Below are 14,828 nucleotides of genomic sequence, written 5' to 3' on the forward strand. Positions count from 1 at the left end.
GAAGCCTTTCTGTTCATCCGCGAGCTCTGGTCACCTATCGTGAAAGACATCGATAATTCTGCTTCCCCGAGGACATCAATCTAAACGCTATCCGGAAATCTGGATAACACTAACATGTACTAATTAATCTGCAGCACATAGTAGATGTAACTGGAGACTAAGTAGTACGAACAGAGACAACATATGCAATATTCAATTCAACGACTGAGCAACAAACTCTGTAGATGAAACAACACAGACATATTTTGACAATCATATCAAAAAGGCTGTTACAATCTCCCCCTTGGCAAAATATGATCACTGATAAACAGCCAACAAAGCAACACTTAAAAAAAATTACCAACAAACCCATAAAAACTCAATCTTGCACAAATAAAACTAACTCAGTCAGAAAAGATTCAAAATACATCCAAGCAAGATGAGAAACAAAAGAACCAGAAAAAAAAACAGTCTTTGATACAATATTAAGCAGAAGTAAACATAAAATTCTCAAACTCTCCCCTTCAGAGATCATATTTCTTTCTACCAGAACGAGTTTTGGGAAGACGCCTCATAAAGACTTTGGGAACACCATCAGCAGTCAGAGCAGCTGGAGTGATTTCGAACGAACGCTCCCCCTGAATCTGTGGACCATGAGCAGCTGAAGAAGTAGATATACGATCAGCTGGAGCAGACAGAGGAGCACGTGGAGAAACAAGAGCTTGATCAAAAACATTAGCTGTAACAGAAACATCATCCAGAGCAGGAGCAACAGAAAATAACTCCCCCTGAGTATGGGCAACTGGATGGACAATAACAGAGGCAGATGGAACACACTCCCCCTGAGTTTGTAAAACTGTTGCAGCAGGAACCACAGAAGTTGTATCTGGAGCAACTTGAGCTGCATTAGGAACCACTAGAGTGGCATCAGAAGCACCTGGAATGTGATCAGGAACCAGTGGAGACTCAGGACGAGAAGCAGACCCTGGATGAAAGGCCTTGGACTTAGACAGATGCAGTAATACAGTTTCTCGAAGAGAATACACCAGTTGAGACATGGAGACCTCAAATGCCCGATGTCGTTTCTGATCTTCGTCATAACCCACAGGTCCCAGGATCGTAACCTGGCTCTGATACCACTTGTAAGGACCGTCGGACACCATCTATTTCCCCATTGGTATGATATTGTCCGCTTTAGGCCTAAGCTCTCACGGATTTGTTTTTGGGCACCTTCCCAAAAGGCCTCATTCCAATGGAAATAGTGTCCATCCTTATATACCCAAGATCCTTCCCATTTCTAGCCAATGTGGGACTTTGGTTGTACACCCAACAGATATGAAATCTATAGCATCTATATGAGAGGTGAAAACATGACTTCCTTAATAACTTAGTATAAAAGGGTAAATGATTGAACGCTCATTTCTGTGATTAAGTTCATGAATTTATCATTTACAAGGGACTTAGTGAGAGTTAATGATAAAATACAAATGATGGGTAAAATGGTAATTTGTACCCGACTCGATAGTAAGTCATCGATAGATGATTGATTGATAGAAACAATTATAACAATGGATAACGTATTTGTGGTATGGTAAAATACGTAATGTCAACTCAAGAGTCAAATTCCGAGTCTATAGTGGAGATATGAGGAATTAATAAGTTGTGAGATAATTTATTTTAATAAATAAACTCGTGAGAACTTATTGTAGCTCGGGTTCATGGATCCATGATTCCCATACCGTCTTTAGTAAAATTAGATCTAATGGTTTCAAATAATTGATTTAATTATCAATTAGTAACATCAAGTTGACTGGGTCAACATAAATAAATAATGGTGAATTATTTATTGATATTAGGTGAGGATTATAAATAAGAGAAAGTTTGAGCATTTAATTGAAAATACTCAAAAAAGAGTTTTATAGACATTTGGGTAATTTTATTGATATTAATAAGTTAGCATTAATATTAGTAAAATAAAGTTCCAAAATATAAATAATTATTTTGAATAAGTATTTAATTAAATAAAAAATGGTAACTAGTCTATTTTGGTTGCCCTAGTATTTGTCTATAAATATAACCATAAGTGAAGTGATTTAGAGATAGAGTCATTCACGTAAAGAAAACTCTGTCAAATTATTCACTAGGTTGCCCCTCTCTTTCTCTGTATTTTTTGTCTTCTCATATGTTGAGACTTAACCCACCATTTGTTAGATCTAAAATAGAAAAAAGTTTGGAAGATTGTGGTGCTTGTTCTAGCGGCAGGGTCGTGACTGAGTATAGGTGGACTATGCCCACGCCTAGGGCCCCCACCCTAAAGGCCCTCAAATTTTAGAAAAATATCAATTTTTATTTACAAAAAAAGCCCCAAATTTTAGAAAAATATAATTTTATTTGTAAAAATTGAAAAAATAATATATTTTTTTTCTTTATTTGTCTAGGGCCTCACCCATCTCAGGCACACCCATGTCTAGCAGTTTGAATTACTTACAATATCTATTATTTTACTATGACAGAAAGTTAGGGAATTCAAATGAATGAGTCATTGTTTCACCACGTATTCATTAGTGCTCTAATATCTATTATGTTATTTACGAATCTTTTTATAAAAATTACATCTATATATTTATGTATTATACATGCATAAAGACTTATATAAATGACATCCCTCAATTTACCATCCCGTGCAATAACTAGTTGCTCATCTCAAAAAGTAAGCGAGCTCGCAATATCGGAAAAAAAAAGTGCAAATACACAAATAACGGTCATAAATGGTCAAGCATTCAAGCACCACTACTAGTATTTTTTCACATTTGTAACTGTTGTGTTTATTAGCATCATTAGTATGTATTTGTAACGGTCAATTATTATGACCAATTTTTTTGTAACGTTCATCTACTATCTTATAATAAGTCGAACCCAATACCATTCAAGAGGAACTGGAAAACAATAATAAAATATGAGAGTAACTGTTTCTATTTTATTTTTACATACTCACATATTTTTTATCCAAGCTTTAACAGGCCAAAAAAAAACAGTAGATAAGCAGACTTGATTCCGTAGCAGAGTTCACGGATCCTGATCGATATAATTGAGATATAGACAAGCTAGCACATAGTAAAATAATAATCCATAAATGTCACGTGCTGCAGCAGCCCTCTGTGGTTGGTTGTATCTTACGTGCAAATTGGGCCCACCATCACCACACACCGCACCTTACTCTATTATATAAATATTGGGGTCCCCCAATAGTTTACACTGTTGTCGAGGCCCCAAATCTGTGTTCTATTTACTTAATAATTCCAACTTTTTAAGTTTTTCTTACACGTTACTCTGCTCTATGCAAAATTAATTCTGAAAAGAGGTCAGGAATGAAACAAGTCAATTAAAAAAATTATTATATTGTAGTTAGAAAAAAAAAAGAGACCAGCTTCTGCTTATAATACAGGAAAATAACTCAATGCTTTGAATACCCAATTATGAAAATATACCATTATTTTAAAAAGAATAAAATAAAAAAGTGATTTTATAGAGAAAAAAGAAAAAGGGTTATGGGACATGTTAATTTGTTGTAATATAAATTTAGCATTGGGATGATCTGCCAGCTAAAAATATTAAGGACTTGAATCGAAACAATGTGAAAAGGTTGGGACATATGTGCTATTAATCCTACTAGTTTGTTTTTGCATTTTTTTCCCCGAATCCAAATTTCGTAGCCATCCCTTGATAAGATCGTATCTACTTATTCAGATATCCGAATCACTTCAGACTCAGTTGCTCGTTCAACTCCACTCAACAGTCAACACAACCCACTTTCACAAACTCATCTCTTCTCTAGGATAGGAGTTCATCTCAGTACTCTTCCTCCTCTCAAGTAACTAAATCTACTTCCTTTAGATTATTAATGCCTCTTTCTTATTAATATACATAGATATGTTGTTTCGTGTTTTTTGTGGTATTGTAAGTAGATTGTCTTCTCTGAATTTAACAGTTTTATAATTCTTTTTAGATCTACAAAGAAGAATATCTCTGATAGAAGAGATAGAATGAGTTCAGTCGATACCTCTTTAAGCCCCAGAGTGAATTCTATAAAGCCATCAAGGTCTGTGACTGTAGCTGATCAGGCCTCGGCTCTTATTCAAGCTGGTGTTCCCATTATTAAATTATCAACTGGAGAACCTGATTTCAATACACCAGCTGCAATTGCTGAGGTACTTTTCTTGATTGACCCCTTTTCTACAATTAAAATATATACACTGTAATCCTTTTTTCCCTATATTATTTTGTACATGTCTTTAATAGTTTTTTTTTTGGGTGGAAAGTATAGGCCGGGATTAAGGCTATTCGTGAAGGTCAAACAAGGTATACTCAGAATGCTGGAATTTTAGAGCTCCGTCAAGCTATATGTCGTAAGCTTAAAGGTTTGTTACTAATCAACTTTTTTCTTTTTACTCTTTTGTATGCAATGCGATTGGATCACATATTCCCATACACTAATAAATTAATAATGTGGATCAACCCTTCACCACGATCTCAACAGTGAATCAAATATGGATAAGAACTAAAACACAAAGTAAAATGCAAATGAACACAGTTTTACATGGTTCAACTTTCAGAATGACAATGTACAATCACGGCTGGGGTCCAATCTCCTAGACTAACTCACTATTCCAACCACCAAAGTTACACAATCATCAACCTCGCTTAAGAATGTAATCTTTGGTACAAAGTACAAGCACTATAGGCCTGTGCCAAACCCAATATCTTACAGAGAACACAATTCTCTCACAGAGGTTTTATCACTGAATTAGGGTATTTTTTTTTTGTATATTATTGATAGAGAACAAGAGCTTTTAAATAGGCTGGTACAACCTATACACAAATCTGCTATTAACTATCAAATATTCTAGGTCAACACTAAACCTAAGAATCAGGAAAATAAAAAAAAAAAAAAGGAAACAAACTATTTGGTTTCCCTAAAGGAAGATACTGAGTAAATGTACAAAACATCTACAAAGATATTATAATCAGTAATATAATATTACTGATTTTTTCCTTTTTCAACACTCCCCTCAAGCTGGTTTGAAAATATCCTTCATGGCCAGCTTGCCCATTAATTTGTCAAAGTGTCTTGTAGGAAATCCCTTTGTAAGCTATCTGTTCTGTTGTAGGAATGTAAGGCATGCATATAAGACCAGATTCAAGTTTCTCTTTAATGAAATGTTTGTCCACTTCCACGTGTTTCGTTCTATCATGGAGCACTGGATTGTGAGCAATAGAAATGGAAGCTTTATTGTCCCAATGTAAACGGGATGAGTTCGGGACGACGGTCATGTCCCCTGCCCCATTAGGGGCGGGTCCCCACAGGGACCCTACTCCGTGGGTTAAATTGACATCCCTAGTCATTCTTGTCTCATTAAGCAAATCAATAACATATTTACGAATACTCACCAAAATACCTTCTTTGGACCTAGCAAACTCCATTCCAAGAAAGTATTTGAGTATACCCAAATCTTTGATCTCAAACTCAGCAGCCAGTTTTGTTTTTAGTTTTTGTAATTCTTCACTGCCTTCTCCAATCAAAATTATGTCATCAACGTACACGATCAAAATAGTTACCTTGCCTTCTTTCCCATGTTTACAAACATGGTATGTTCAGCTTGACTCTGAGTGTAACCACAACTCCTTACAGTTTTCCCAAATCTCTCAAACCAAGCTCTAGGAGATTGTTTTAGGCCATATAAAGATTTCTTTAATCTACAAACTATGTTTGAACCAATTTTTTCCTCAAATTCGGGTGGTAGATTCATTAATACTTCTTCTTCTAGATCTCCATTAAGAAATATATTTTTTACATCTAATTGGTGTAGCTGCCAATTAAAATTTATTGTTAGAGATAACAAGATTCTTATGGAGTTTGCATTAGCTATTGGGGCAAAAGTTTCTTGGTAGTCAATCCCATGTGTTTGAGTGAACCCCTTAGCCATTAATCTTGCCTTGTACCTTTCTATACTGCCATTAGCCTTGCATTTTACTGTAAAAATCCATCTACACCCTATTGTCTTTTTTCCATTTGGTATATTAACAATCTCCAAAGTACCACTTCTCCTAAGAGCATTTATCTCTTCCATCACTGCTAATTTCCAATTCGGATCATCAAGAGCTTCCTGAATGTTTCTCGGGACAAACAAGTTTGAAATTTTTGAATTAAAAGCTTTATGGTTGGATGAGAGTTTTGTATATGAGAGATAATTAGCTAAGGGATATTTGGTGCACGTGCGAGTACCCTTTCTAATGGCTATAGGAATGTCAAGGTCAGATGTCTCTTGGCTAGAATGTGGCACAAGAATAGAACATGAAGGATTAGAGTTACCTGTGATATTTGGAGGTCCAGTTCCCAAAGGGTGAGATTGGTTAGTGCTAAGAAGAGTAGGCTGACTTTGATGATGAGTCCTTCTCCGAGTATAAACCCTAAGTTTAGGATTAATTTGTAGTGTTTCTCCCCCTGTTTCAGATACAATAATACTTGGCACTATAGTTCTAGAATTTTCCACATTATTTTTGTTAATCGTAACACTTTGTTCCAGACCTTGATTAGAAATAATCAAATTAGGTAAAGGATTAGATGATAATTGTCAAAAATTATCCTCCCCTGAAGAGATTTTTTTTTAAAATAGGGTTGATTTTCATAGAATGTAACATCCACACTGACATAAATTTTTCTTGTTTGGGGATTATAGCATTTGTATCCCCCTTTATTAGAAGCATACCCTATAAAAACACATTTAGTAGCCCTAGGATCAAGTTTGGATTGATTATTACTATGGATATGCACAAAGACAATGCAGCCAAAAAATTTCAAAGGCAAATTTGAATATATTCGTGATGAAGGAAATTCTTTTTGAAAACATTCTATTGGTGTGCTATACTTTAGAATACATATAGGCAATCTATTAATTAAATAAGTAGCTGTTAAAATGACTTCTCCCCATAGATACTTGGGAACATGCATAGAAAACATTAAAGCGCGTGCTACTTCAAGTAAATGCCTGTTTTTTCTTTCAACAATTCCGTTTTGTTGAGGGGTGTTTTTTAATAATTTTTTGAGTGATTTACTTTCAGAAAATCACTCAAAATTATTAAAATATTCAGTGTTTATCAGTGCGAAGGATGCTAATTTTCGTTTAAAATTGAGTTTCAATAGTCATGTAAAAATCTTTGAACAATTTTTAAACATCAGATTTTTGAGTCATCAAGTAAACCCAACATAAACGAGTATGTTCATCAATAAAGGTCACAAACTATTTTTTTCTAGATAAAGTAGCAACTCTAGATAGTCCCCAAACATAACTATGAATTAAGTGCCTGTTTTTGTCTTTCAACAATTCCGTTTTGTTGAGGGGTGTCAACACAAGTAGATTGATGTAGAATTCCTTTTTCTTTAAGAAAATCACTCAAAAAATTATTAAAATATTCAGCGTCTATAAGTGCGAAGGATGCTAATTTTTGTTTGAAATTGAGCTTCAATAATCATGTAAAAATCTTTGAACAATTTTTCAACATCGGATTTTTGAGTCTTGTAAACCCAACATAAACGAGTATGTTCATCAATAAAGGTCACGAACTATTTTTTTCTAGATAAAGTAGCAACTCTAGATGGTCCCCAAACATCACTATGAATTAAGAAAATGGTTTTGAAGGAGTATATGGTTTTGGACGATAAGGATTGCGATGATTTTTAGCCAAATAACAACTTTCACAATATAAAGATGAAACATGCAAACCTTTAGATAAAGTAGGAGACAAGTGTTTAAGATAAAGAAAACTAGGATGTCCAAGTCTTATGTGCCAAAGCATTATTTGTTCAGAAACAGAAATAGAACTAACACTACTAAGGCCCTGAACTTGTTTATTACTAGAGTTGTTGCCATCAAAATAGTAGAGTCCATCAATAAACTTAGCACTGTTAATTATCTTCCTAGAGTTCCGATCCTGAAATTCACAGTAGGAATCATAGAAAATGACAAAACAATTAGAATTTTTTGTTAACAGACTAACAGAAAGAAGATTGCAGGCTAATTTAGGGACATGAAGTACAAATTTAAGATCTATATTCTGAGTTAATTTTATTAAACCTTTTCCTGCAATAGGTGAAAAACTACCATCGACCATTCTAATTTCATTAGAACCTGAACATGGTGAATAAGTATGAAATAAATTGGATGAACTAGTCTTGTGATCAAAAGCTCCAAAATCAATGATCCATGGAGTAGAATGTAAATGACTAGAAAAAGCATTGGGAATACTACCTGTTTGTGCCAAAGAAACACTAGGGAGTACCAAATGAGGAATTGGATTTCAACAACTTCAGAAGGTGATCCATCTGCTCCTTGTTGAAAGGACTTGTCTCAGCTTCATTTGCAGTGGGAATGGAGCAGTTGTTTCGATCACCAGATCTACTGTTTTTCCAATTCGGTGGTTTTCCATGAATCTTCCAACAGGTTTCACGTGTATGATGTGGTTTGTTGCAAAAATCACACCATACTCGTGGTTTTTCCTCAGTTTTCGGTGGATAACAAAAACTTTATGGGCTGTGGCGTCAACCCCAGCAAGGGCAGAATTTTTAATATTTCCCATAGGCTTTTTTTCCAAGCATTGCATGACGGCGGCTCTCTTCCCTTCGAACCTCAGCAAACACCTCGCCAATTGAGGGTAGAGGAGTTCTACCAATAATCCGACCTTGATCCTCATCAAATTCAACATTAAGTCCTGCAAGAAATTTATATATATGATATGCCTCCACAGTTTTCTTGTTGTGTGCAACATCATCAGTAGATTTCCATTCATAGTCATTAAACAGATCCAAGTCTTTCCAAAGACATTTCAAGGAATTAAAATACCTGGTAACAGAATTGTCCCCTTGTCGAACTTCACCAAGCTTCAAAGTCAATGCATACACTTGGGATTGATTCCCTAAGTCAGAGTACATCTCATTCACATTGTCCCAAAGATCCATAGTCATGGAGTAGCACATGTAGTTCGAACTAATATCCTCATCCCATGGTTTCAAAAAGCATTGTTGAGTTTTCAGGGCTTAAGCCCTGGCAGGAGGGAAAGAGGCGTACTCCTCTCTTCAGAGGCGTTGGTTGTTTGGTGTGTGTCAAGGCAGTAGTGAGGCTTAAGCCTTTGTAAGTTAAATGAAATTTGGGCTTCTTAGCACAATTTTTAAAGCCCAAAATTAATGTTTTTTATTTAATTGGTTTAGGCCCATTTTTTAGAGGGCTTAATCACTTAACTTAATAAATACAAAAACAAATAAGGCCCAATTTAGATTCACTTAAAAGTAAAAATAAAAACATATAATGCCCAATTCAAATAAAACTCAAAATCCTAAGTGCCGGCCACTTTTCTTCTTCTTCTTCTTCGATTTCTCTTCTTCTTCGGCCAAGACAACAGAGCAAGAAACTAGCAATCCCAGACAGCCGAACCTTCCTTGTTAGGTATTTTCTTAATAAAACTTATTAGTCTTTTTATTTAGTGGTTAGAACTTAGATGTTTATTTATTTTGTTATTTTTTGTTATTTGTAGATAGTAAAATGGTTAGAAGTTCAAATAAAAGTGTTGTTGGAGGGAGTCACTCAAATAGAAAAGACCCGGCTTGGAAGCATAGTCCTGAGGTTGATGTGGGAGTAGAAGGAATAAGAAAAATTATGTTTATCTTGAATGCAAATATTGCAAAAAGATTATCAAGGGAGGTGTTAAGAGATTGAAAGATCATCTTGCACATAGTAAGAAGAATGTTGCACCATGTACGGAAGTACCCGATGAAGTTAAGAATGAATTTATTTACTTGAAACAAGGATAGGGCATCACCATCACCATCTACTACTCAAGTTTGTTCTAGGATAACTAGAATCTAGAATTCTAGCCCTAGAAACAAAACTTCTATCTTTAAATTATAATTTTAGACAATTTTATGTTTCAGTTTTATGAGACATTTTATGCTATGTTCGAGTTTTATGAGACATTTTATGCTATGTTTGAGTTTTATGAGACATTGCATGCTTTATTTTATGCTCCATATAACTTTGGGTTATTATCATGATATTTTATGTATCTAAATATATTTTCTATTCGAAATTTGAGACTTACGCCTCAATGCGCCTCAAGGCTTACGTTTCGCCTCACAAAAAGGAAACGCCTTGAGGCTTAAAAACGTTTTTTTAAACCTTGCCTCATCCATTGAATTCACGAGCCAAGTCATCACCATTGAGTTTGCTGCGTCCCAGGTCAAATAAGTCGGATCCTTAGGTGCTGGTTTCTTCGTTTCTCCAGTCAGGTACCCAATCTTTCCCCTTCCCTTGATGTACATTCAAACAGACTGCGACCAACGTAAAAAATTATCCCCATTCAGGCGGATAGTGGTGATTTGAACAGGGTGGAATCAGTATTGGATTGGCGAGTGGTGTTCTTTGTTGCAGGTGGGTTTGGGAGAACGAGAGTAGTTTCAGATGATTCTTCAGACATGGCTGGACTGCTGGAAGGAAAAAAGGCTTTGGCAGTGAAAAAAAAAAATTTGAAGTACAGTGTTTGTTTTGGGGTGGCTCGGATACCATGTGAATTAGGGTAACTTTTTTTTGTATATTATTGATAGAGAAAAAGAGCCTTTAAATAGGCTGGTATAAGCTATAAACAAATCTGTACAAATCTGCTATTAACTATCAAATATTCTAGCTCAACACTAAACCTAAGAGCAGGAAAATAAAATAAAAATAAAAAAGGAAACTAACTATTTGGTTTTCCTAAAGGAAGATACCGAGTAAATGTACAAAATATCTACAAAGATATTATAATCAGTAATATAATATTACTGATTTTTTCCCCTTTTTCAACAGATACCAAATTGAATACAGACGTTAAAGTTTTCCTAGTGCAGATTACGGGCCCAGACACTAACTGAGGCCTTAAGAGTCAAAATAGAGTCTATCATATAGTCAGTTGCAGTTCCAACAAACAAGCTGCAGTCTTGTTTGCTTTGTTAACTAATTTAACTAACCCCAGAAACTGACCGTTGACCAATAACAAAAGTCATCAATTCTGACATTTATTAGTTGTTGTAATGTTGAGCACCCTAGGTACTTTGTAGCATTATTCTGTTGTACTGTAAGAACTAAGATTCTGATAATTGGTCTTGCTTGCTTTGCAGAGGAGAATGAAATTTCTTACACACCTGATCAGATTGTAGTTAGCAACGGTGCGAAGCAGAGTATTGTTCAAGCAGTACTTGCAGTATGTTCTCCTGGAGATGAGGTAAACTGCTTTACACTCGAATGGTTATTGAATTTTCTTTTTCTGTTTTCTTCTTAATACGAACTTGTTATTTGCTCCCCTTCCCTCCTTTTTCTTAATAATGGGGCTTTTGTCGTGATCGTGAAAATGTTATTATGTACTAGCATGTGTACTCATCTAAAGCTTGATTGAATTCCTTCAATGTTCACGGTCTCTCTGAATATATGTTTTGATCGAGTCACTTGTACTAAAGATTATGCAGACTATTCGTTTTCTTACACAAACTGGAAATATGAGATGACCAGCAGGAGTTACAACGCAGTTTCCTACAATTGAAATTTTAAGCTCTTTAGTCTGTATGAGAGAATTACTACTGATAATTAACTACTTTATGGATTTGAATCTTGGTGCTTTTGTTTATTTGATATATAAATAGTATATGATCAGTATATTGTGTTTATATTTTGGAATTATTTGTTTTCTGTGGTATGATATTCGGTTGTTAATCATATAAATCTTTGACATGACTTATGAAGTTGGCTCTAATTACTGAACACTTTTATTCAGGTTTTAATCCCAGCTCCATTTTGGGTGAGTTACCCAGAAATAGCAAGGTTGGCTGATGCAGCACCTGTGATTCTTTCAACTAGGATAGAGGATAATTTTCTTCTAGATCCAAAGGTTCTTGAATCCAAACTCACTGAAAAGTCAAGACTCTTAATTCTTTGTTCTCCTTGTAACCCAACTGGATCTGTTTACCCCAAGAAGTTGCTTGAAGAGATTGCTCAAATTGTAGCAAAGCATCCAAGGCTTTTGGTACTTACAACCTAAATCTTAAAATCTAGTCTTTTAATGTTATCCCCAACTTTACATGATTTGATTCTGAAATTTATCTGGTTGTTTTTATTGTAGGTTCTTTCAGATGAAATATATGAACACATCATGTATGCGCCAGCAACTCATACAAGCTTTGCATCTTTGCCAGATATGTGGGAGAGGACACTTACAATCAACGGGTTTTCTAAGGTAACTTGTGTCTTTGCATTTTCATATTGGTCTTCTCTCTCTGCCTTTCATTGGTCTAGACTTGAAATGATCATTTTAGAGCTTTTGGTCATTTTACTATACAAAAATGGTGTTTTACTGTGAAATTTGATACTCAAAAAGGGATGTTATGCAGTGCTTTGCAATGACTGGCTGGCGGCTTGGGTATCTTGCTGGGCCTTCACACTTTGTTGCAGCATGTGGAAAATTGCAGAGTCAGGTATATCTAGGTCAATATCTATATGATCTGCTACTCGTATTTGTCATAACAAATCAACCAAATCTATGGAAATGTAATCTTATGCACTCCCTATTAATTTCAAAGGAAAACTAAAGTTAAGAACTGAACTGTGAAGTCCAGCATTTTATTTATATTTCTAACATTAATAGAAACCATTTTATCTGCACACGCAAACAATCAAGGAAGATCAACTATAGTGCCCCATGCTTTCTTATGCATTACAAGCAGGTAGAGAATGATAAAACTCTTTACAGACACTTGGCTAACAACATGTACTGTAATGTAGTTCACATCAAGTGCCAGTAATATATCCCAAAAAGCAGCTGTTGCTGCCTTAGGACTGGGTCATGCTGGTGGCGAAGCAGTTGCTACCATGGTAAAAGCATTTAGGGAGAGACGTGATTTCTTGGTCCGAAGCTTTGGTGAGCTGGAGGGTGTGAAAATGTTGGAACCACAGGTAATGACTTTTAACCATTTTTACTAGTTTTTCATTGAATATGAGCATGTTCAAGTGTTTATGTTGCGATAATATGTTTTTACACATTATATCTCATTAATTTGCAGGGAGCTTTCTATCTCTTCCTTGATTTTAGCTTCTACTATGGATCAGAGGTTGAAGAATTTGGAAAAATAGATGACTCAGAGTCTTTTTGCGGGTACCTGCTTGAAAAGGCTCAGGTAAGCTAACAATCAAAAGCACATTAGGATATTCAGAATGTGATATTGTCATGCTAAACTACAACCAAAATATCTGAAAGAAAAGACTGGGTACATAGTTACTTATTGAGTTGTTTATAAATGGTTAATTTGTGTTTTGATTAACAGGTTGCGACAGTCCCAGGGAGTGCATTCGGAGAAGACAAAGGCCTTCGCATCTCCTATTCCTCATCTCTTGACACTCTAAAGGCAGCCTTTGAAAGCATTAAGAAATCACTTCTTCTTCTTAAGCGTCCGGCCTAAATATTACATCGGCGGATGATATTGAAACAGGTTCTTGTCAAAGCTGAAATAGTAATGTCGTGACTAGTGAGGTTTGGTATTGGTATGGAGTGATTGAGTGGCTTTTGATGAATAAGAATAAATCCGAGTTATTAACTCATGATTCTGTGTTTTTCTTTTAATAGATAAGAATAAATCAACGTGGTCATTTATAATAATAAGATAAGAATAAATCAATGTGGCTGTTTCCTAGAGAAGAAAAAAAAATTGGAGGTGGAGAAAAAATAAGGGAATTTTTTTTTTTTTTTTTTTTTTTTTTTATATTTATGGCTTTTCGTAGGTAGATTTATAAAAATATGTACATTTAATATTTTAATTTTTTAGGACTTTTTTAATTTGGAAATTTTATTCCCCATAAATTTGATTATGCCATATTTTTTTGATTTTAAGAGTAATTTTGTTTTTTTTTCTTCAATTTTCTTAATTATTTTTCCAACTTTTTTTTCTCCCTTTTTTTTTTTCGTTCTTTTTTTTCTTCTCTTTTTTCTACAATTAGTTTTCTTCTTTTTTTTGCCATTTTTTCCTTCCTATCTTTTTTTTTCTTTCCATTTTTTCATTTATTTTCTTTTCCTTTCCTTCATCTTTTTTTTTTTCTTTCATCATTTTTTTTTTGTATTATTTAGTTTTATCAACTTTTTTTCTTTCATCATTTGTTTATTTTTTATTTTTTATTTTTTTACTTTTCTTTCTTCCTTTTTGTTTTCTTTCTTTTTCCTTCTATTTTTTTTATCATATACTTTTGTTTTTTTTTCTTTTTTCTTCTTACTCTTTTCTCCTTTCATTTTCTTTTTCTTTTTCTTTTTTTTCACATATATTTTAATATTACATAATTATTTTACTATTTTATTATTATTATTTATTATTGTACTTTTTTTAGTATTTTTTCTACAATATGTAGAAAAATTCAAATCAATTTTTTCAACCTTTTCTTTTAAAGTAAACCTAGTATGAACATCCAAATTTGGAAAGAAAAAAAATTAGTGTTTGACGTTGTTTTTCGTCAACTTAATTATGTAGAACAATTAGACAATTAAATAGGAAGAAAAGAAAATAGAGAGATTTTTACGTGATTTAATAATTAAAATCTGCATACGTCTACGAGTCACTTTTATTAACTTGTCTGTGTTAAAGCTTCAGGAAGGAGCAATTTCACATAGTGTTTTCCTGTGTAAAGTTGTGCTTGTGCAAAATCTGTCTATATTCACGAGTCACTTTTATTAACTTGTCTACGTTAATGCTTCAGAAAGGAGCAATTTCACAGAGTGTTTTCCCGTGCAAA

General features: G+C 34.2%; 1 protein-coding gene across 1 annotated transcript; it reads left to right on the plus strand.

Moving 5' to 3' along the window:
* The first annotated feature begins 3,657 nt into the window (after positions 1 to 3,657).
* On the plus strand, positions 3,658 to 13,726 carry LOC133804538 (bifunctional aspartate aminotransferase and glutamate/aspartate-prephenate aminotransferase-like). Its single transcript, XM_062242695.1, has 10 exons — positions 3,658 to 3,850; positions 3,986 to 4,187; positions 4,304 to 4,397; positions 11,183 to 11,286; positions 11,833 to 12,081; positions 12,178 to 12,291; positions 12,446 to 12,529; positions 12,837 to 13,007; positions 13,115 to 13,228; positions 13,376 to 13,726. The coding sequence occupies exons 2-10, from the start codon at positions 4,023 to 4,025 to the stop codon at positions 13,508 to 13,510; spliced, it is 1,230 nt and encodes a 409-aa protein (XP_062098679.1). The 5' UTR covers positions 3,658 to 3,850; positions 3,986 to 4,022; the 3' UTR covers positions 13,511 to 13,726.
* The last annotated feature ends 1,102 nt before the right edge of the window (positions 13,727 to 14,828 follow it).

This window comes from Humulus lupulus, chromosome 1, assembly GCF_963169125.1.
Source record: "Humulus lupulus chromosome 1, drHumLupu1.1, whole genome shotgun sequence".
In the NCBI taxonomy this organism is placed as follows: domain Eukaryota; kingdom Viridiplantae; phylum Streptophyta; class Magnoliopsida; order Rosales; family Cannabaceae; genus Humulus; species Humulus lupulus.